The sequence below is a fragment of the Lissotriton vulgaris genome, chromosome 3_1 (genome assembly GCF_964263255.1).
Source record: "Lissotriton vulgaris chromosome 3_1, aLisVul1.2, whole genome shotgun sequence".
NCBI classification, from domain to species: domain Eukaryota; kingdom Metazoa; phylum Chordata; class Amphibia; order Caudata; family Salamandridae; genus Lissotriton; species Lissotriton vulgaris.
Genome location: NC_141689.1, coordinates 720,917,473 through 720,942,346, shown reverse-complemented (window position 1 = coordinate 720,942,346; position 24,874 = coordinate 720,917,473). Strand labels below are relative to the sequence as shown.

The 24,874-nt window shown below is 45.5% G+C and overlaps 1 protein-coding gene across 2 annotated transcripts in view; it reads left to right on the top strand.

Moving 5' to 3' along the window:
• The window catches only part of CCDC112 (coiled-coil domain containing 112), a 233,707-nt gene extending 210,492 nt beyond the window's left edge, over positions 1–23,215 (top strand). For both annotated transcript variants that reach the window (XM_086961038.1, XM_086961037.1), the window contains exons 9-10: positions 21,810–21,928; positions 22,019–23,215. In XM_086961038.1, coding sequence (XP_086817164.1) covers positions 21,810–21,928; positions 22,019–22,049 — 150 coding nt within the window. In that variant the 3' untranslated portion in view covers positions 22,050–23,215. The remainder of the gene's footprint in view (positions 1–21,809; positions 21,929–22,018) is intronic.
• The last annotated feature ends 1,659 nt before the right edge of the window (positions 23,216–24,874 follow it).

Here is a 24,874-nt window from a genome sequence, read left to right as displayed (position 1 = left end):
TCGCTTGCAAACCGCATTGTCAAAGAGCCAATATCTATTAAGACGTTCAAGCATGTAGTACACCCTGTTGATGTACTTGAAATGCAGTAGCCTGTGTCTGCCGTTCAGTGAGACATTCTTGACTACTGAGCCTCAATAATACCACTGTTTGTTGCCAATGACTATTCTTAAGTCCCTCTGCCATTCAAGCCTAACCTTAGTCATACCTGGTCATTGCCCCTCCTGTGCATAGGCGATCTGTAGATGAGAGGACAATGCTGGCATCTCAGGGGTTTCCAGAACATCATCCCCCAATAACTCCTGCAGTGTGTGTCTCGCTCAGTAGTACTGACATTGGTCAAGAGCAGAGGTCTCAGGGCTCTGTTCCTGAGGCCACCTCCCATGCACACTTCGTGCCATCCTGAAAGAAGACCCCCATATTACTAACGCCAATCTCCCTCAGTGCAACTGTCGTCCCCTCAGCTTCTGACTCATAGGGAGCCATGAATACCACTGCAGGGGTATATGTGATAAGGATCCAGTCTTTCAATCAAGGAGGCTGCACCAGGAGTGCACTGTGGTGTTCAGTCAGTCAAAAACACCATGCCTCCAGATCGGGTCTCTGAATAGTGTTTTGGGTAACGTGTCTGGATCTGCAGCATCTGGTTCAAGTCAAAGGTGTGTTAAATCATGTGAGCCATGTATCCAATAGTGAGCAAACCTACTGGGTGCTGCTCTATAACAGGTCCCTAAATATGGGTCACTGAGCCCTCCCATGCCGTATAACAGGCTAAGAGAGTCCCAGCGTACACTCTGCAGTTTTCCAGCCCAAGCTAATGTAATCATGAGGGTCCAAAGATTGTCAGACACCGCTTGAGGCAACAGCATAGCAATGTTTTGAAACAAAAATAGGAATCGAGGCAACACTACCATTTTCATTACGGCTATACACCTGGTGAGCAACAACAGCAATTTGATCCAGCGGTCAACTGCTTCAGAGAGTCTCTGCACCGCTCTGCCATAGTTATCAAGCACGTCTACAGCCGGGTCTGTGTGCACCCATATTCCCAGATGGCAGACTGAGTCGCCGACCACTGTGGTGGGTATTCTACCATTATATTTGCGTGATAGCTGGGGTGAGTGGAAATATTATGGACTTATCCCAGTACACCTGTAGGCCTGAGTATCCTCTGATTCCCACTACCTCATGCAACATAGGTGCAAGATTATGTTCCAGGTGATGTATATAAAGCAACTTGTCATCAGCGTACGCCAAGATGACCTTGGAAGTGTAAGCCCCGGTGTCCATGGTATTCCCGGAGTGCACACGCCAGTTTCTCAACCACCAGTGCATATAACCGGGGAGACAAGGGCCAACACTATCTGGTGCCCCTCGTGATGGTAAAGGGAGAAGACACCATGCTACATGTATAGGACTGTCACAAGGCACAAGATTACCTCTCCCACTCCTATATGTCTCAAGACCACGAGCATGAACTCCATTCCACTGAGTCAAACTTTTTTCTGTGTCAACCAACAAAATGCTGCCCCGCACATCTGTGAGTCTGTACGTTGGATGGTGCTGACTAACGTTCTGAGATTAAATGTCAAACTACATCCTGGAGCGAAGCTAGCCTGCTCCAATCCCACCACTGCTGGTAGCTGCGGGCCAGAAGATTATCCAAGACTTTTATATAAAGTTTGGTATCCACTCTCTGTAGCAACATTGGTCTATAGGACGAGCAGTGGTCTGGCGTCTTGTCCAGTTTCAAGAGAATTACTCTCAGGCCTTTGCGCATTGAGGAGGGCATACTTGCCCCTTCAACCATTTCCTTATATAGGGTAACAAAATGAGGAATGAGTTAGTCCTGATAGGCCTTATTATAGAAGACCCCAATGAGCCCATCAGTGGCGCCACCCCCGACTTCATGTCCTTGAGTGGTGCACAAATCTCCACTGGGCGCAGTGTGGTCATAAGATGTTCCCTAGGCTCAGTGGTGAGCCAGGTCATAGCTATATGCACTAAGTTGTCTACCATAGCAGTGCGAAAGTGGGCAGATACTTGTTCCGGGGCATTCAATGCTAGTCCCTGCTCGTCTTGCACTTCCAATATCACATCTGCTCTCGGTGAGGGCGCAATAGTGCGGCCAGCGTTGCACCAGGAAGTTGCCCCTCCCCATAAGTTTGCGCTGTTGCATATTTCCCTAAGTGGTGCACTTCACTCTGAGCATTCTCATGGTATTCATGTATCTTGGTTTTAATATCAGCCAGAATACGACTAACGGCTGAATCTTTCTGTTACCATTCCCGGTCGGAGATCTCTGTCTCTAATCGTGCCAATCGTCCATGCAGTGACCAGAGGACCCTGGCATGCATAGATAATGTAACTAACCATATGTAAACCTTAAACTCTTCTCGCACTGTTGTAAACTTGTCAACTGTCCCTACGTTGGTGTGGAAGAACTCCTCAATCGCTTGTGCTAGCTCTGCCCGAAATACTGTATCTAATAGAGAATATAGGGGGAAGCACCATAAAAAGGCAGTCGATCTTGGAGCACATAGCTCTAGCTGCAGCAACACCGGCGAATGATCTGAATATGTCTGCAGTAACTGTTCACAGTGGTGGACCAGGAACGCTAAGCCTTTCGACATAAACCAATAGTCTATGCGGTGTGGTTATTATGTACTGTGGAACAGCGGGTATATCCCGACCCCATGGGGAACTCACAATGCCAGATGTCCAATAATCCGTCCTGAGCAGTGATCTCCATCCGCCGAAGGCCTCCTCGGTGGCCCTTTGGAGCGATCAGTTGCAGGGTGTAACACTCAATTATAACTGCCACCCCGAAGGTGCGGCAGGTAGGTTCACTGTAAGAGGTGTGCTTTGAGGGAATTAAACAATTGCGGGTCATCGTAGTTGAATCCATACACCCCAACCAGTAAAACCGCCAATTCATCCTTATAACATTGTTCCACCACAAAAATGTCACCTGGGTCTATGCATGTCTCCTGTAGGCAGACCCCGAGCCCTTGCACGCCCTAATCAGAACACCTCGAGCATCCTTGGTAAAGCCTGCCGTGTAACAAAGGGCTTGCATTCTGGCTGTGTCAGAACCCCGCTTCCGGGCTCTAGGTGAGTTTCTTGCAGTATCGCTACATCTATTCTGTGCCTCATGAGGTATGCTACCACCTTCCGCATGTTTCTGGTCATTTAGACCCCTGACATTCCATGTAAGTAATCGGAGCAGCAGTCAGCTCAAGGGATGAGTCACTGCACTCTGCATGTCATTCACCATCCGGTACCTGGTGTCCACACTTTTAACACTTGTCGTCAACATTTATCCCTCGAAGTCATCATCAGCACTTAAGGAACATTTGCAGTGAACATAAGCCACACACCACCTGTCGTCAACATTTATCCCTCGAAGCCATCATCAGCACTTAAGAAACATTTGCAGTGAACATAAGCCACACACCACCTATGCCATGAATATCCACAACTTACATAGCAGTACATCACCCCTCCCAGTCCCAGCCGGACCTTCCACTCCACCCCTTAGTAAGATCCAAACAAGAACTGGTGGTGTACATATGGGTCAGATGTTGCCAGACCTAATGTATGGAGCAGCATATAGCCACAGAGGGCCATATATCAGATATAGCGTGTGCCTAAGGGAGTAGAATGATAACATTTCTTCCATTCGTTTCCGCCATAGTCTCAGTAATAGTGCGTCATTACATGAAACTTAAAGGAACAAACCACATTATAAATTGGCAGGCCATCACAGTAGTTCTAATGGAAGGGTCTTAACAAAGATCTAGGCATGTGGTATAAAAACGGTCCTCTATAGAGCTGCCGTTCTCAGTCATCCCAGTGTTCCCCTGGGGAGGTGCAGATCAGTCTCCAGGAGCAGCCTGAGCAGGCTCCGACAGAGGAGCGCCCCCATCGTGGGTTCAGCACAACAGTTCCAACAGGCAACAAACAGAGCCTCTGACAAAGTAGGAGCAGTCGGCACTGTCATGAAGGAGCACTCTCTCTACAAGGGCCCAGGTGGGAGCCAAGCTTGAGAGCGCCGGGCCCCCAACATCAGTATAAATGCTTGCCTGGCTGTGTGTGCATCAGGCAGGAGTGCGGGCAGCAGGAGGAAGTATGTAACAGCACAGTACATCTACTCTTATGCTCTCATATATCGCACTGGGGCGCCCTCTCGCATAATCAAGCAACCGTGTCTCCCCAATCACATATTCTCTTCCTCTCACCTCCCAACTCAGGGCTCTGTCGCAGCATCACAGCACTGCCAGAACCAGTACTCAGAGCCTACCTGGCAGGCCATGGTCCTCGCCACGTCCCCACACTGCGCAGGGTTCTGGCCCGATGTTCAGCTCAAATTGGTTCTCTACCTCCCCTGCGCACCGAAAAAGTGATCCCTTGCAATTATCATCAAGCAATAGGCTAGAGCAATCGGTGCAGTCGAGGATCGCTTTTTAGTAGTAGTTAGGCACCAGGATTATGTAGGATTGTTGAACAGCTGAAGGAGCACACTTTAAAGGCGCCATTTCCTGCCCAACAAGCTCCTCCACCTGTGGTAAATATTTGATTTACCGTCTTAATTTCTATGCAGGTAAGTACTTAATCAATAATAACTCAATCGGAAAGAAAAAAGGCAGAGTCCGTGGTGTTAGAGTTCTTAGGGGTTTTATTCCTTAAAAAGGAATCGTTCTAGAACTGGATATCATGTTCCTGCAACCACGAGGGTTCAGGAAGGGATAGAGCAGCATTTTATTGACAATACATAGCTTATATACTTAAGTTACATTATAGAAACCAATACAGTAGGCGTAACAGCTGAGAGAAACAAGATAACAGCATCCACGTGGTAGTGATACGTAATTAGAAGGCGTGAACTAGGCGTGAACATAGAGGTGTGTGCTAGAAACGTCACAGATAGGTATCATAAGTGGGTGGCAACAAAGCAGAATCTTGTAATGTCAGCAGAAATCTGAGGCCTGGATGCGCGCGCAGCTGCATGACGTGTGATTGACGTGGAAACTGGAGGGTGCAGGGGACTTGACATTTACACTGGCGGAAAGAGACAGAAGTCTGGCATGTCAGATCAACTTGTACTTCTATCATATCTGATATCTGATGTTTGGGAACCATATTATCTGAACGGAAAAGGTCTCTGGGGCAGAAGCTACTCTATACTGACTGTGAGTGCGTGTATAAGCGCCTAAGTGTCTGCATGAGAAGCGTGGGGGCATGGGCCTTCCATGGGAGCATGGTAACAGAGGCTATGAATTACTTACACGGAGACAGTGAGGCCGGGCCCTTCTGCTCTGCAGCTGGGGGGATGTTTACTTAAACTAGTAGGCAGGAATGCATTTTCGAGGAGCGGAACAGATAATTCGAAGGTTGAAGTCAGTCTTGGCAGGCAGCAGGCTGAGCTGAGCGCGCCGGGCCGCGCTGGAAGTAAGTCAGAGGTCACGAGTACAGAGGCAGCCTGGGCTGAGGCTTTCAGAGTCAGAAGCCAGGAAAAAGGCTCGATGGCAGAATTCAGGGCCTACTTCGCCAGAGCTGAAAAACGTGTAAAGTACACTACAAAAAGACGTTGGCATAGCATACTTAGGAACGGACTATTCAACCCATTCAGGGTGGGTCTAAAAGAGGACATGTTAACGTTGGACGCAAATGTATTTGCGTCTTCATAGCTGGCACAGGAGGGAAGTTACATGCACTTTAAGCTGGTACATGGAGACGGTGGGGTACACGATAGGGAACACAACTTGACCAAAAATTTATATTTCCTCATTCCCTCCTTGTTCCCTACGGACCCTTCATGATATATCGATCCTCATGAATCGATCAGTTTGTTCTTGTAACATCATTTGCTCTTCTTTCTTTCTTTCACGTCTTGAGAGAAAACTGGAATGTTCAATGCATGATGTGGCGCACAGTCCACAAATCGCTGGCCCACACTGTAGGCACAGGCAACAACTGAATACTAGGACTAGGCCAATGCCTAGGAAGGATAGGATCTTCCATCCCCAAGCAGTTAACGTTGTCCAGAACCAACCGGACCAAGTCCAGGTGCCTGGATTCTGATGTATCAGATTTGCAATTTTATGAAGACGTGTAATAGCTTTGTATACAGATGGCGCGTTTTCTGGAATGAAAACACAGCAACTTGACCCGATGACCTTACAGGCTCCACCTCTATCTGCCAAGATGACGTCAATAACAAGACGATTCTGAAGAACAACAACCCGCATGGCGGACTGCTCTTCTGTTAAGTTACCTAGGGCGGAGGCAGTTTCATTTACTAATGCTTCAAGTGTTCTAGTTAATCTGCGTATTAGTTTACTATTCTGGACGGGCCTAAGAAGAAAAAGAATCCTTTATTAAAATCTGTGTATTGTTCCCATGCCGTTTCTGTGTAGTCGACAATCGGGAGATCTCTTCGGAGTCTATTCTTTACTAGATTTGTATTTCTGTGATAATCAGGAGGAGCTAGAAAAACAGGTGGCAGAAGGAATGCAATATAACAGGTACCATCCCAATCTGGAGGTAAGCGTATGTATGCGGTATGACCACAAACAAAATAGGAATGACGGGTAGCTCTAAAGGTCGATTTGCCTTGGTCACTGAATTCGACCACAGTAGTACATTTACTATGACCTAAGTGTACTGAACCTTTCTTACTGATACATAATTCACCAGTGACTGGTAATACTGACATAGCGGGGAGAACTGGTGCAGCTTCGGATTCAACAGTGAGAATCATAAGGTTAATTGTATAATTACCTAATCCATATACTTCATTTTCTAGATCAGTTCCTATTCTAGTGGGGAGTCCCTTCTTGTCAGGGTAACAGACATTAAGCAAAACTAAGTTCAAGTTTCCCCAAACCCAGCTCCCTTTGAAAACAGCAATATCAGGATCTAAGGAATTAATTATTCTAAACCATGCACCACAGGAGCCATTGTGAGTGAACGGGTACGGAAAGAGGGGCAGAGCTCCCTTGTATTTCTGGTAGGGAGGGAGTCGGCCACATATCCAGCAGTTTGTAGCATTGTTAGTCTGATGGGAGTGATGTAACATACTAATGAATGTGTTGTTGCGCAGCGCAAGTCTGTAAGAAAGTTCGTGGGGAGGTAATTCACTAAAAGAATGTTCAACAGAAACATTGTAAGCAGATTGTTCACGCTTGAAAATGGGGTAATAGATAGGAAGCAGTATACTGGCAACAATAATCAGAAGACTTAGAAAAAACATAATCAATAATGTCACTATACAGTGACTGCGAAGTGATTTGCAGTATGTATGTTTCTTGAGTTGTCTCTCTCTCTCTCTATCTCGATCTAGGGGATACATGTCAGAAACTATTTAACCGATTCACCTAGGGGAGGACTTAAACAATTAAACTGTCTGACTTGCTAGATCGGAGTTTCAGTTTATACTCCTCTTGGGGAGTTTTCTCTTGTTCGGGAACTTTAAAGTCACAAGGCTCAATACAGTCTTTGGAGGGGGTGCACGAGTCTGGGTCTGGTTTCAGTTCGTTGCACTTCTTAATATGACTCGTATGTATCCACCCCTTTCTGCCTTCCACCTTTATCGCTGTCCTTGTAGTAAGAAGGACGGTCTTTGGCTCTTTCCAGCGGGGCTCCAGCGGACTTTTCCTGTCGAAGTTCCTAATCAGGACCAGATCTCCGGGACGGACATCATGCGGCTTTACATCAGTGTTGTCAGGGAAGGCTGCGGCAACCTGTGAACGACATGATTGGAGTGCAGACATCAAGGAGGCAAGGTAATCTGTCAGCATATTACAATCGACATCGGTAATTTTCTTAGGAATGGGCGTCCCCCACATATTCGGTGGTCTGCCAAAGACCACTTCGTACGGGGATAGTCCTGATCTCGAATGGGCAACCATTCTCATGTAGAACAGTGCAACTGGCAGGGCGACTATCCAGTCGACCCCTTTCTCTTTACATATTTTAGCAAGGCGGGTCTTTAGTGTCTGATTATGCCTCTCTACAAGGCCAGCGGCTTCGGGATGTCGGACACAATGGAATTTCCACTGATATCCTAGCAGCAAGGAAACTTGTTTCATTAATTCAGATGAGAATGGCTGTCCGTTATCTGAGTACACAACACGAGGCAAGCCGTATCGTGGGAAGAATTCTCGAACCAGCTGCCTGGCAGTGGTCGGGGCAGTGTAATCTGGGACTGGATATGCTTCGGTCCAACGGGAAAGTGCACAAACAATTACGAGGACATATTTGAATCCTCGACAGCGGTCCATCTGGATATAATCCATCTGGAGGACTTCAAAAGGGTGATCGGGAGGATGGAATCCACCTTGCTCTACGGGGACGCTTTTACCTGGATTGAACTGACAACAGATCATGCAAGTACGCACTTTCTGTTTTGCTGCTGCTCGTAAGTGTTTATTGCACCAGAGATTCTGTAAACTGTCTAACATCGCTTTCTCTCCTAGATGTGCTGGACTATGTGCTGTATTGATTATGACTTGAACCATAGAGTCAGGGAGAAACCATGTAGATTTTCCCTTCATCATCCAACCTTGATCTGTCTGGATCCCTCCTAGTTCAGTCCATTTCTTTATTTCATCTGGAGTAGCATGTGTCTGAATATCGATTACATCTAGTGTGGGATCCCTGACTGTCATACACTGTGTAGGTACTATTGTCTTTGTCACATCAGTTGTCTGGGTGTGAGTCAATGCTGTATGTTTTGCCGTCTGGTCGGCCAGGTCGTTACCCTGGGAAACAGAATCTGTAACTTTAGTATGTGCTTTACACTTCATGACGGATATGCCTGAAGGCAGATGTATTGCTTCTAACAGTGCTTGAATGAGGGGACCGTGTTGGATCTTGGCACCATGAGAGGTCAAGAAACCTCGTTCTTGCCATAACATGCCGAAGTCGTGTACGACTCCGAACGCATAACGGGAATCAGTGTATATGTTAACATTTCTGTTCTTGGCTAGTATACAAGCTCGGGTCAGAGCAATGAGCTCCGCCGCTTGAGCGGACAGTGTATCAATACGATGTGTTTCTTTAACTTCGGTTTCAGTGGTCACTGCATACGCGGCCACTAATTCTCCTGTACTTGTTCTCATACATGAACCGTCCACATAAAGTGTCAGGTCTGGATTTGTCAATGGAACATCGGTTAAGTCTCGTCGAGGCTTTGTTACTGCATTAATGATCTCTATACAATCATGCGGGGCTGGATCTGTCATAATTGTAGGTAACAATGTAGCGGGGTTCAGAATGCTACAGCGTCTGATTTCTATGTGTGGCTGGAATAGAGTTAATTCATAACCTGTCAGTCGTGCTATAGTCAAGTGCTGAGTCTGGGTTCTGTTTAAAAGAACCTCTACAGAATGTGGAACTTGTACTGTTAATTGATGTCCTAATACAATTGAATCGCTCTGTCTGATTGCTAAGGCTGTTGCTGCTACTGATTTCAAGCACGCAGGGAGTGCCTGGGCTACTGAATCCAATGTACTTGAAAAATAAGCGCAAGGCTTATGTGAACCTGCTTGATCTTGGGTGAGGACAGACAATGCTGTACCATCACGTTCTGTAAAAAAAAGTGTAAACGGTTTACTGTAACATGGTGTCGCTAAAACTGGTGCTTGGCATAATGCTTTCTTTAATTTTTCAAAGGCTTGTGTGTGTTCCTGAGTCCAAGGGAGGACAGTCGAAGTCGCTGCCTCCTGTGTTGTTAACTGAATGAGGTTTTTAGCTAGAAATGCATACTGAGGGATCCATTGTCTGCAGTACGAGGTGAGGCCTATAAAGGCCCGCACTTCCTTTTGTGTCTGGGGTTGTGACATATTTACAATTAACTGAATGCGATCGGGAGTGAGCTGTCTCCCCACTTTGGACAGCAAGTGACCCAAGTACACAACTTGCTGAACACAGAATTGTAGCTTCGAAGGAGACACCTTGTGTCCCTTGTCGGCCTAAAAATGTAAAACTGTCAGTGATGCTTGTTCACATTCGGGCTCACTTCGTGCGGTGATCAGCAGATCATCGACGTATTGCAGTAAAGCGGTGTTAACTGGCATTTGAATACAATCTAGTTGTCTTTTCAGTGCTTGACTATAGATGCTGGGGCTTTCTGTGAATCCTTAAGGTGCGCGGGAAAATTTGAAACTTCGTCCATTTAAACTGAATCCGAAGAGGTATTGGCTCTCTGGATCAATGGGTACACTAAAGAAGGCGTTCTTGAGGTCAATTACAGTAAAGAACGTTGCTTCAGAATCAATAGTAGTCAATAGGGAAGAGATATCGGGGACCACAGGATACTGTGGAACAATGCATTTATTCAGTTCTCTTAAATCAATCACCAGCCGATATACTGGCGGTGCATTGGGATCAGTACGTTTAAGAATCGGAATGATGGGTGAATTACAGATATTGGAGTCGGTCTCTACGACCACTCCTTGGGCAATGAGCTCTTCAATGATTTCCAATAAAGCCACTACAGCATCGGGTGGTAACTTGTATTGTCTGATTCGGGGTAAAACAACTCCTGGCTTGAGTGTAACACGGTATGGTGTGATATGCATACAACCTACGTCAGTTGGGCCTTGTGCCCACAAGTGATCTGGTACATTTTTCAATCTGACATCAAATTCTCGTAATACATAGTGACCCTTGAAATCTCGCAGAAAGAGTCTAACTCCCTCCGGAGAACAACATATTACGGCTCCTAGAGCCTTCAATGTCTTTATTCCTAACAGATTTTCTGGACATGATTTCGTCAGTAACAGGTCTGTAACTCGTGATAATGGACCCACAGCCAGGGGGACTGGTTCTGATACCTCATTTACAATGGGCTGTCCTGAAAAACCAAGGGAAACATTCTGTGAGCCTGAGAGGGGTGCCCCTGGGACTTCGTCATGGCTGATTGTTGTGCGGCTTGCCCCTGTGTCAATTAAAAACTTTCTGTCTTTTCCCAATACTTGACTGTGTACATAAGGACCCTCTTGATCTACAGGAATTTCAATAAGAGGCAAGCCAAACTCCCTCTCTAGGCTGTTTCATGTGTATCGTTGGTAATCGGGGTAAGCAGATTGGGCATACTGGTACATTTGTTGTGAAACTTGCTGGGTCGCGGCAATGGGCTGTGGCTGTGGTACCGCTACTGTCTGTGCTGTATGAGATGAGGCATGCATAGGCTGTGTATTCTGTGAAGTCTGTTGCTGGGCCTGATCTTGTCTTGGTGGATGCGGTCTCTCTTTAGTTTTACCTGTTGCTATGTTATGTTTCAGAACTGGACATTCATGTACGTAGTGACCTGGCTGCTTGCAATAATTGCATGTCCCTTTAACGGGAGCTGCGGCGTGACCTTTCTGGGTCGTACCCTTTCTCTGGCTGTCGGCTGGAACTGATTGGGCTACTAACATTTTCATTTTCGTGTCTTTCATACGTTTCTGTTCATGATCCTGTTCTTCTCTAATTCTGTTCTGATGGTATTGTAACATTTGTAACATCTGTGACGGCGTATTTGCTTGCCATGTACTCTCAACCTTGTATACACGGTTTTTAACTGCTAACAGGGAATTCTCGACTAACTTTGATACAAAAAGATGCGGGTACGACTCGCTACTTGGTTTAAGACCACTATTAATAATGAAACATTTCTCGAATCTTGAATAGAAGTCACTAGTATCTTCATCGGGTTTCTGTTTACATGCTGAGATTGCGTCCCAATCTTCCTTTCTAGTTGTCAGTAATCTTGGCAGAACCTGTACTATCAAACCTGGTAATGCTTTAGTTTTCTCCCCAAGGCCTAGCCCTGGGATACGTTTTTCCTCCTCGTCTTCTATTTCTGCCCATACAATCTTTTTCTCTCCCACCTCCCATTCTTTTTCCTTGAGTTTCTCGTAGATGCCCGTGGGCAGCAGTACCTTTAACATTTTCATGTTATCTTCATATGTGTAATCCCCCATCAGTAACATGTCTTTAAGTTCTCTATGAAAACCTGCAGGGTCTTTATCATGACACGGTACTAGTTTCTTCATTTCTAACAGTTCTAACTTGGTCAGAGGCGTGTGTACATACACACGTTTCAAGTTATGATCGGCACCCATAACTGGATGCACTTCTCGTAAGGGGTTCTGACTTTCAATGCCATGCAGACGCTCCATATGATACATTTTTCTTTCTGGGGGCGGAGCGGGAACATATTCGGAGCTTACGAAAGTGTTATATCTATGTCGTTGTTCTAGAATTATTTGTATTAACTTGGTACTTAGACCTCTCCATCTATCCATGAGTAGTGCTTCTAATGTATCGTGTAAGGGACCTGGATCAGAATGTTGGTTTCTGTATAACGTGAGGAGGTGCTGAATCATGTAAACACCTGCTAATTTCTGCTCGTCTGGGGAAAGGTTCAGAAATGTCTGCGCTACTGTGTCATCATTGTATATGTTCGGATTGTCAGCCCATAATACTGCTGACCGGGCCAGTTCTTGTTCATCCATAGAATTTAGTACATGGTACCCTATTCGGTCTCGAAGCCTTTTATCAGTCTCTTGGAACTGATGTTCAGGAGAATTCGGTTTGGTTATGCCAGAGAGAAAAACTCTCTTGCTTTCTGGACGAATGCCTTTCCTAAGGTAAGTTCCCTTACCTACATACGCTATCGTATCTGTAGTCTTTTCTGGTTCTTCAAGTTCTTCTTCCTCCTCGGAGGAAGCTTTTTCTTTCTCTTTTTCGTGTATTTCTATCACTGCTTTTCTTATTCTCTTGTACATACTGGCTATGCAACTCCCTTTATCATGTTTTCCTTCAGATATATTTTGGCCCCACTTGTTGAGTGCATCTAATTCATCCTGTTCTGTCTCAGGCCTGTCTCGTTCTCTTATTAGGCAATTTATAAAAAAACGTAGTATATATGCTTGAGTGTCAACTTTCTGATGTGCCATGGCATCCTTAATACTGTCTGGGTCTTGCCCAGTCTGGACAAAGTGATATATTCTATCTAGGTGCTCTTTCATTCCTGAGAATAACAGTAGATAATCTGCAGCATGTCGTAAGCGTAGTGATGCTAAAAACATCCTATCGTCTTTACCGGGTACTGGATCGTATCTGCAAACTTGGAGAGGTTCTTTGAGTATGTCGAGACGGGGTGATTGGAGTATAAAAGGATTCTGCATATCCCTAAGGTGTAATCTGTGTGTTGGGGGCGGGGTCTGGTGACCCCCGGTCGCACCTCCTGAGGCGGAAGCATGGACATTATTTCTCTGTGGAGTCTGTATCTGTACTTGAACTTGTCTTTTAGTAGGATCAGGTAGAAGCGGTTTCGGTAGATCAACTTTAGGTGCGGGAAGTGGTGGAGGTGGAGGAATGATGGGCTGTCGAACGGGGAAACCCTGTTGCAGTTGTGGCGGGTTATGGTCTGGAGGCGGGTTGCCACCCCCGTCACCGTCAGTAGGCGGGACGCGGACAGGCGATTTGGCATAAGCGGGTGCTACATCCTCTAGGTAGGAATTCAGAAATATGTCTTTAGTGGTCCTGTGAGTTACTTTAGTTGGAAACAATGGTGGCGGCAGATTTTTCGGTATTTCTGAAGTGGCCTCAGGCGAACCCTCGGCCACGAGATACATGCCATTTACGAGATTGTTTCGTGCGCGGTCTATTTGCTCTGATTTTACTCGGATCCCTTCAGTAACTAATTCGTTTTCTTGGGCTTTATCTGATTCTTTAAGTCTGTCTTCTCTACGTAGTGCTTTTTCAGCACGCTTATGTGATTCCTTACGCCAAAACTCTATGGCGTCTTTCTGAGATTGTCTGGCTTTCTTTTTCCATAATGCTTCCTCTACCTTCATGATGCACTCGGCATCCCATGTTCCGGTAACAGGCCATCTGTGTCTTTCGTCTAGATGCTTAGTATAATCGCCCCATAAATCTAGATACAATATGGCATCTAAGCCATGCTTGTGGTACATAAAATTTCCAGGAGTGTCCCTAGGGGGGATAGGAATTTCTTCCTCTAGTATCCCTTTCCTAGTTCCTATCTGCTTTAACTTGTTGAAAAACGGCATTTTGTTTACTTAGTACTGAATGCTCAATCCTTGCTACTTAATACCGAATACAGCTAGTTACACAAGAACACAATAATGCACATTAAAACAGTCACACTCATACCACGACATTAATCACATGAAAAGACATTTGAGACATATATGACTACCCCCTATACCGGATGTACTGCTAAACAGCACAGATACACTGTCAGAGACAATGCAAAAACTTGAATAACTGATGTACTGCTAAACAGTACAGATACACTGTCTAAAACAGTGCAGACCGGACTTGTGTACCCAAACCCGTCTAGATACGTCCCAGCAATGGTACTCACCGGGAAGCACGGAAACAGAAGGCCTCGGAAAGCTCGACTGGACTGGACCGGACTCGACTCGACTCGACACGTGGATACTTCGGAAACTGGTGGGCCTCTTGACACCTCGGACCTTGCTTCTTTCGGCTAGGCTCTGGTCGGGATCCTCCGCACTCCTCACCGCCTCGTCTGGGTGCTGATTGCAGTCTTCGTCACCTCCGTGGGCCAGAGGGAGATACAGGAAATCCTGCCGGTACGCGTAGTTTCCGTCTAACTGATGGCAGGGGACAGAGCTTGCAACGCACCAACCGGCGCGTGGGGTGGGGGAGGGGTCCCTATTCGGGCGCCAAAATATTGTGGTAAATATTTGATTTACCGTCTTAATTTCTATGCAGGTAAGTACTTAATCAATAATAACTCAATCGGAAAGAAAAAAGGCAGAGTCCGTGGTGTTAGAGTTCTTAGGGGTTTTATTCCTTAAAAAGGAATCGTTCTAGAACTGGATATCATGTTCCTGCAACCACGAGGGTTCAGGAAGGGATAGAGCAGCATTTTATTGACAATACATAGCTTATATACTTAAGTTACATTATAGAAACCAATACAGTAGGCGTAACAGCTGAGAGAAACAAGATAACAGCATCCACGTGGTAGTGATACGTAATTAGAAGGCGTGAACTAGGCGTGAACATAGAGGTGTGTGCTAGAAACGTCACAGATAGGTATCATAAGTGGGTGGCAACAAAGCAGAATCTTGTAATGTCAGCAGAAATCTGAGGCCTGGATGCGCGCGCAGCTGCATGACGTGTGATTGGCGTGGAAACTGGAGGGTGCAGGGGACTTGACATTTACACTGGCGGAAAGAGACAGAAGTCTGGCATGTCAGATCAACTCGTACTTCTATCATATCTGATATCTGATGTTTGGGAACCATATTATCTGAACGGAAAAGGTCTCTGGGGCAGAAGCTATTCTATACTGACTGTGAGTGCGTGTATAAGCGCCTAAGTGTCTGCATGAGAAGCGTGGGGGCATGGGCCTTCCATGGGAGCATGGTAACAGAGGCTATGAATTACTTACACGGAGACAGTGAGGCCGGGCCCTTCTGCTCTGCAGCTGGGGGGATGTTTACTTAAACTAGTAGGCAGGAATGCATTTTCGAGGAGCGGAACAGATAATTCGAAGGTTGAAGTCAGTCTTGGCAGGCAGCAGGCTGAGCTGAGCGCGCCGGGCCGCGCTGGAAGTAAGTCAGAGGTCACGAGTACAGAGGCAGCCTGGGCTGAGGCTTTCAGAGTCAGAAGCCAGGAAAAAGGCTCGATGGCAGAATTCAGGGCCTACTTCGCCAGAGCTGAAAAACGTGTAAAGTACACTACAAAAAGACGTTGGCATAGCATACTTAGGAACGGACTATTCAACCCATTCAGGGTGGGTCTAAAAGAGGACATGTTAACGTTGGACGCAAATGTATTTGCGTCTTCATAGCTGGCACAGGAGGGAAGTTACATGCACTTTAAGCTGGTACATGGAGACGGTGGGGTACACGATAGGGAGCACAACTTGACCAAAAATTTATATTTCCTCACACCACTCCCCACTGAACTTGACCATAGTTAATTAACATTTGGTTAGATTTTTGCTTAAAGGACACGTTTTGTTAAAGTAAAAACTAAGAAATCTTCTGACAACCAGAGAGGCTAAGGAGCACTCTGCTGGCACAAGATTGGCCAAGAAAACTGTAAGCATATTAGTGTGGAATTCTGATTCTATCTTTAGGAGAAACAATACATGAGTTCTTATCACCACCTTCTTGGCATGAAACATTGTATATGCCTGAATAGTGATAGCTGCTAGAAAGGGAGTCTTCCTAGAAATATGCTGTGATTAATTCTTGTGATTAGGTACAAAGGGTGGATTCATTCATTTTGATAATACTACATTGAATTCCCTGTGATAAGAAGGTGTCTTTAATTTGATGAATAACTTTCTTCAGGCTTTTTTGTTATTGCAATATAGGCATCTTGTAGATCTGCAGTGCTCATTCTGTCCTTTTACCTGAGATTAAGGAAATGTTTAAGAAGGGCTAACATCCAAAAATATATTCCCTTTCATTCAACTTTTTAGGCATGTGTAGATCCAATATCAGCCCGAATTCCCTCTTTGGACTTTTCTTTTGCTGAATCAGAATGTATCTTGCTTACTTCATTCTTTCCAGGACTGGTTTGATTGCACATGTTGAATATGGTGGAATAGGTAGTGGAATTGTGAAATGTAGAGAGAATACATGATATATAATAGTCAGCACCTATTTGTCCTTTGTGATCTTTACCCCTCTCTTCCATGTGTAAAGATACTGCTCCTCAGAAGTATGTAACAGTATTATTGAGGAGTCACTAACGGCTATTGGAGGTCAGACGCCCCTAAGTGTTGGGTGGCTGTGATTGAGCTATTTTATTTGTAGACCACTGCACAGATTGGGGTTTCTATGGCACTGCTGCTGATGTGGAAAGGGCCAGTAACTCGAACGACCCTTGGAAGGAGCTTCATTGCGTAGCTCTTGACTTTCATAGGGTAGTGTTGCCGAGCAATCCAAGGTGCTCTCCAGGCAGGTGGTGTGAGGTACTAATCGTCATTCACAGATACACAATAATAACACTCAATAAATGATTGTCCAGTCTATGCTTTTTCTTTTGAAAAAGGAAAAGTACATTTATTAAACACACACCATTTGTCAAAACCACAGGAACTCCTCAGGATCCGAGCGATGCTCAAAGGGGTTCTCCTATCGACATCCCCAACTCCAACATTAGAGTTACAGAGTTTTGGGGCGATCAAGTGAGGGATAGGAATTAGGGTGGGAACAGCTGGAAAAGAGAGACCTGTAACCAAGAAACACATCTATTAAAACATGCTTGTTATAAAAACTACTCTCATTGAGGTCTCACTAGAAGGGAATTAGTACCTTTAACACAAGCTCCACCAATCTTGGTGTTCCTCAAATCTTACTACCTTAGGCACGATATGTCTCGCACAGAAGGAAGATAAACCTACAACACAAAGGTTATTCCAATTCACCATTCCCTCTTGTTTTAACAAAGATCTCCCTTTGCTCATACATACCCTGGTTGTTACATTCCTAGTTTATAACATAAATAAGCCAAAACAAGAATTGCCTCTAGCAACCGAGGGAAGGAGAAGGTATCAGATCCCAGGGAATGTACAGCTTTCCAGTCTCGATGGTACCCAATAATCCAGGAAGTCTCTCAATAAAGTGTTAATTCAACTGTTTCATTAGCTTAATTACGGAATCTCCTAATCCTCTCAATGCAATAGGAACATGAAACAGTTCTCCTTAAAATAAAGATATGAGGCCTTAGTAAAGATAACAATTGTCAGTACTGCCAAAACCTCCAAAGTCGATTGTTCAGAACGTGAGCTTGATGCATACCAAACCGCGCTACACGCTCCACGGTAACACTGTTGCTTCAGAAAGCCCAAGAAGCTTCGTCACAGCCTTACCCGGAACAGCGCTGCTGCAGCCTTGATGCCTCACTCTCCGGGACGCCTCCGACAGTGCTAGAACACTGGAAAAGAAAGGCTCAGGTGCGGAATAGGACCGCAAGTCTGTTACGGAACAAGAAACGGCTTGCAGATACAAAAACGGCAGCCGTAGGGGAACGAGGATTCCTCTCCTTCGTTCAGGACGGACGTGCTCTTTCCATGAAAACAGAATTACGCTCACAACACGATGCGTGATTCTTCTTCTTATGCCAAGTGACTCTGCCCAGAGGCGCAACTAGAGCCGAATTTCGGGGGGGGGAGGGGCGCTAAGAAAAGATTTCGGGGGGGGGGGGCTGAACCTTTAATCAGTAGGCAGAGTGGAGCTGCAGGGACTCTTAGAAGGGGTGAAACGACTGCAAGGCCTAATTAACATTCAAATGGTCTTTTAAAGACCTGTGAAACGTTCGGGTGCTGCTGTGTGTGTGCCCGGGATCTGTCTCATCCCGGGCTGCCACACACTACGGGGGGCTGAAGCCCGGTGAGTCCAATGGGTGTTGCACGGCTGACTCTGCCCACCCTGGCATTCTTGGAAATGTAGTCTTTAGGAATACAAACATAATTACAGTACGTTAAGCAGGCGCACAAGTCATACCCTGACACCATTCAATACTATGCAGCCGTTTACAAACATAAGCAAGCGGATGGAATAACTTTTAGATGACATTGCGTAATCCTTCTGACCCCTCCCTACGGGGGTGGGGGCTCTAGTACCACAACTCACATATTTAAACATTATCTTGTCCCTGAATGCTAGGGGTTGAAAATAGCTTTTTAGTAGGAGCCCCACTGTCACCAAAGTGAGTGGCTATGCCCCTCATTATGTCAACAAGCATTTCACCATAGCAATAAATGCAATAATGACATATAACCTTGACTGAGGACGCCTAATACTGGGCCTAAAGCATGCGAACTTTAATCACGAGTGGCTGTCAGTCTCATTATTTTCAAATAAAGCATCAGCAAGACTGAATGCCTAAGCATGACTGAGAGTGTGGATACTCATCATAAGTGTCAACATGAATAATGCAACTTAGTCACATTTATAATTACAATACTGTGCAATTATAATCATTCACATAGAAGGTGCTTGCAGCATACACTTTCAAAAATATACAACATACTAAGCATTTTAAACACAGTCCCTACAGGACATCATTTCTATAAATACACACATGTGCGATTACCAGCTGTCATCACTAGAGGGTATTTACCACTATGGAAATCCATATTAAACACTTTCAGGCCACAATGATTACAGCCATAATCTTCACCCAGAGAGGGTGCAGCCTTCCTAACTCTAAAACAAAATTTCTAGCTAGGTAAAGCTTAATCAACACTTAAAACCCTTGCAGGTTTATCTTTCATGGAATCCCCCCAAACTAGAGAGGGGACTCTAGCATTTCCTTTGGGTGGGGATCCTGAGCTGCTCCTACAGCTCCCCCCCACACTTTGGGAACACTTTGGTGGTGACCCCGCTCTCCTCGGGGTCACCACTTGTCACAAAAGAGTGTTTTCCATTTTAGAATGCTGGGGAAACTGACAAGCCCGGCAGGGCATTATGGGGCGCTCTGCCGCACTTTCTGAGCAGCAGCTCTCCCGCTGAGGAGAGCTGCTTTGGTTTTTTCAGTGGACTCGCGCTGCACTGTACTTTTTCTCAGGGTGCCCGATGCACCCGCATGCATTTTCCCATGTGGAAGAGCAGCTCAGGGAATTCAGCCCCGGCTGCCCTCCGTCTCCCTGCAGGGCCAGCACATTTGTATGTTGCTTCGGGAGTCAGCACTTCACTTCTGTCTTCGCGGGTCTTCTGCGTGCGGTGTGCCGGCCTTCTCGTGGCCCAGGGATGGGATCCTGGGCCCCCGCTATGTCCCCACAAAGAGAAGCGCCACAATCTTCTTTTCGTGGGCAGTTCCACGGGCCTGCCACCCCCTCAGAGGATAAAAATGATTCTGGCAGCGGCTCTTTACTTGCACGTGCCTGCCAGTTGGGTTCTGAGATCGCCAGAACTTCAAACAGCGTTAACTTGGGCCCATTGGCCCGATTTATATCTATTGTGGTCTTGTTTTGCTCCTGCCGGTAAGCCCTAGCTGCCTGGAGCACTTTCTTCATGCCTCCTAGCCTCCAGAGCTGAGGAATTTTGCAGGGAGCTGGTTTCACTGTTTCCCTACACCAGCCTTTTGCCTTGCTCTCCTTCTGAACCTCTCTCTTCCCCGAAAGAAAAAGCCCAGTCTTTTCCCAACTGATCCTCAGGGGTCTAAGGTGACCAGTGTCCCTGGTCCTTGGGGAGAGTCCCACTGTCAATCAAAGACTGAGCCAGTGGTCCAGGGGACAGTCAGGGGGTTTCTATTACCAATGGCCCATGAAAGCAGCCTCCAGTCCCAGTGTTCCTCAGAAGAAGCAAATCCAAGAGAGAGCTCTCCCCCCTGCGCAAGACCTTTTAGGGGAGCGGGAGGTGCCAGCAGGGATACACCTCTGACCTATCCTGAGGTGCCACATTACCTCTCCGCTCCTGTTTCAACCTTCCTGCACAGGCTTCTGGGATACTTCAAGATGGCGTCTCCCAGGAGTCACTGGCCTGGGTTTTGACCTTGAACCTAGTCAGAGAAATATAACATTTCTGGATTACCCATAAACTGTACCAATATACTTTTGGACTTTGCAGAATTGTTCTTTTCACACAGAATACAGTGTACTTTGGACTCCGGAGTCTGTGGCCCCCAGGGAACTGGAGCTGTGCCCTAAGACGGCCTTTACCATAGGAGTATATGGAGTGTCACCACAGTCAAAGACAGTAAAGGACACTGACTTTCCCTACATGTGTACCCCCCGATTAAAAGGCTTATTCCAGGCCACCACCCAACTCTGCATAGTCCCTTCGGCGCCATGCTACCTGCGCGCTGTTTCTGGGCTGCGGACAAGAGGAGCCTCCTGCGCGCAGCCCTCACACATATGTACATATAACCAGCCCAGTGCCCCTCACCCTGGCTGCATCGCAGAGACCTTATCTCACAAAGTTGACACTGGTGGTAAACATGCGCTGTCTCTCTTACCACGAGTTTACTGTGGGGGAGTCCCAGGTTAGGAGGCTTTACCACAGTAAAAGGTAAAAAAGCAGGTGATTAAAAATCCAGGTGGATTAGATGGCCAGAGCCACCTTTTCACAGCTTTCTATCAACTAGAAATATTGGACTCGTAATCCATTTCTGTTCATATATAGATATATATTGAGCTCAGAATTATATAATGTTTATGACATAAGTAAAGATTCGCAAGATGCAGAACCAGGACTACAAGTGAGTAACCATTTCATCCCCAGATTTGTCCCAACCCTCCCCTTACACCCATCCAAACGTATTGTGACCCCTGTAACAGTAAATCAGAGTAGAGGATAGAGAGAGGAATGACAGATTTTTATGAGCCACTTGTAATGAAGGCTATGGCATCCACCAGAAATTAGAATACTGAAGGAAAGTAACTTTTAATGAGTTAAAGACTGAGACCTGTGCATATAAGAACATTAGCTATGGGATGACTTTTGAGTGAAAGTTGCGCTCTATAAAATTAATAATATTCTGAATATCACCATGGATAGGTTTAAATAGTTTTAGTAGATGACCGTGGTTTATACATAACTTATTAGAAGAAGTGTCTCTCTGTCGTAAGAGTGTTCACGCCTTTAAGATGTAGCTCAATAGTAGCAGGGCAATGATGAGAATGTAAAAGTAGACATGTGAGGTGGTGGTCTTTTTGTAAATTAGATTACTTTTAAAACCTGAATTTCTTTTAAAACTTGTGCAGTCATTTAATCGATCAGATCGATTCCCTTAGGATTTTCCTCTTTATAAATATATAGAGATAAATATGTCATTTTTTTCTTATAATACCTTCCAGGCTGAAGTTCATGTTAGCAGAGACCCTTCTCGGTTGTGCAAACTTACCAAAGGCTGGGAGGAGCGTAGGAAAGAAATGGGCCCAACAGGTGCGGGACCACTACTGCACATTCCACACAGGTGAGAACAGAGACAAATATACATAATAGCTTGTTTTTTTAAATTCCCTAAGCTGCATTTATAACTGTTTTCATTTTGTGTTTTTTATAGAGCTGTCCCATCTTGGAGGCAAGGATTATAGCAGATAGTGCCATAGGATGGGAATTGGGAAACTATTTCCCTTTCTGCGTCTGTTAATCGGTCAAAAAGACCAACTAGTGGACAGTTTCTGTCTCAACACAAACAGCTTGTGCTCTCTAACGGTTACAGGACATATAATTTTGAGTATATTGTTTATCGTTTTTCATACATTTAATGAGGACCAGATTGAGATATGAAGTCCTGTGTGGACTGAAAAAATGCTTAGCAACAACCGTTGTTAATTTCTTGAAGGAAGTACAGCTTGTTTCAATGTCTTATTTTAACCCTGTGTATTAGTGTGAGGAAAATGATAATGTTATGAGTATTAATTTATTTTATTCAATTCAAAAACTTACCATGTTGTATATACAACCAAAAACACTGGTCACGATCACAAAGCAAAGACACAAATACTCTCACATTTGTAGAGTATTACGTGCCTCTTGTGAATTCACAAAGAATTCCAGGAGTACTCTTGGAAATCTGACAGATGTAAATTTCCCGATGCACTCCTACTTCCCAAAATGTACTCATGAGGACATTCCACTGAGTTGGGAATCAGCAGAAGTAAATCATGCAAAAGCGTGCACTTACATTTTAGCTCCAGGGAAAGCATCTTTCCTTGCAGAGAACCCATGTCCTTGACACCCCCATGAAGTATGTGGGCATTCCCTTTCCTTTCCTACATTTTAACAAGTATTTTTAACTATATTTCCACAGTTGGAAACCACCTGAAAAATATCTGAGAATAGCTACAAACATGCAGGCTTGTGGATGTTCCTTGTATGAGCACACATCATAACGTCCCATTACCACTTCCAACATTACATTTATAGTGAGAAAGCCACCATATTGGTGGCTTTTATACACTTCTAATAGCATTTCGCACTTAAGGACTTTCATTAATCCCGTTTCTGTACCTCATAATGTCGGTTTTATCAACCATTTCGTTTTGCGCATCTAAATTATGCATAGTGCAAAAAACTCTTGCGAATCCCTAGTTAAATGGAGGACGTTTTTGGCTGCCGCCTGATACTAGATTTGAACTCTACATTTCACAGGTCATTTCGCTTGTTGTTCTGTTCTATCATGAACCTTCAAATGCGCCTCTGTATCTCTGTAGAGGCAATGAAATTCATAGAAATAAAAGTGTGTCTGTTTCTTTTGTTGCTGTTCGTGTGTCAATAATTTCACCTTATCCTAAAGGAATGAAAAATGTCCTAGTAACCGTGACGGAAAGTTTCAATTCTATTAAGGAAGCGGAGGCGAGGATTATGCTGTACTTTCCATTATTCCTACAGCCAGCAGTATTCAACATAACAATTTTTTTTTTACAAAAAACTAGCACTCCCAAGATGCCTTAGGAAGTCCACAATGTCCACCAATCAGCTCCCTCCATTACTCCCAAAGGCGTGTGCTTCCCGGATTAACCTCCTCTTTCGAGGCTTCGGCCAGAACCAGCACTCAAACCATCACTAATTTTTGCCTCCATCAGACCCTGAAAGAAAACAGAAGCCATGACTCTGCTTCCTTGAACTAAACAAGCAAGCAAGAAAAAACCCAACCAACAAAAAGGAGTACCAAGAAAATATACATCATCATGAAAAAACAGTAATAACAATAAAGTTAGAGATATTTATACCATGCAAGGCCTCGCTCCTGCAAAGTGAAGCTCACCCGGGCGGGTATCAGGAGTTCGTTAGAGCCCTGGGCGGGAATAATCCTCGCCCTGCGTCCTTAATAGAATTGAAACTTTCCGTTATGGTTACTAGGAATTTTTTTTATTCTATGGCAGGACCGGATGCGAGGATTATGCTCTTTCAAAGCTTATCCACCAGCAGCGAGGCCATGTCAACAACTGACTTGAAATAAAATCTCTTGAACATGGAGTCCGATGACCAGTCAGCCGCGTTCAAAATGTCCTCCAACCTGCCCCCCAGGGAGAAGGCTTTGGACGCCATGGCTCCTCGCACTGAATGGGCGCCGAACTGCGAGACATTTATGCCCGCTTCTTGCATTACCCATCTGAACCAGCATGCAATAGTCAGTGGTGAAACCGCTTTGAAGGGCTTATGTAAGGAAATCAATAACTGCTGCTCACCCGGCGGCCGTGTCTCTTCAGTCATAGACTCATATTCCTTGAGACATCTGACCACACATAACTTAGGGAAGTGATCAAACGCTGGATAGGAAATGATTCTGGAATCTGATTTCGTCCTACGGGACATGTGAAAAGTAACCCCCTGAGGGGTGTAGACCCTGCTTGAGATATCCAGAGCCCGCAGGTCGGAGACTCTACGACAGGAAATCAAGCATAAAAGCATTGCCAGTTTTGCCGAAAGTTCTTTCCTTGACAAGAACCTATTAGATTGCCAGGACTTAAACAAGCGAAGAACCTTGTTAACGTCCCTAAGAGACGAATACCTCGGCTCTGGAGGAAGCGTCAGCGGAATACCTCGCAAAAATTTGCACACCAGAGGATGCTCCCCGACAGGTTGGCACTGAACGGGCATATGACCGGCCGAGATCGCCGAACGGTATGAATTAATCGTCCTATAGGCTAAACCCTGGGCCGCCAGAGAAGCAAAGAAATTGCGAATGGCTATCACTTTGCATTCCATGGGATCGAGATTGTTCCGTACACACCAACCGACCTATCTAGCCCAGGCTGACCTGTACCATTTGTGAGTGCTATCTGCCCACGCCTCTCCCAGCAGTCGTTGAGCGTCTTGTGATAGGCCTCCGACTCTCCAGCGAAGCCTGAAATCCACCAGGCCACCAGGGGCATTCGACCTTGTTGGAGGAGGGGGTGAGTGAGACCTTGAG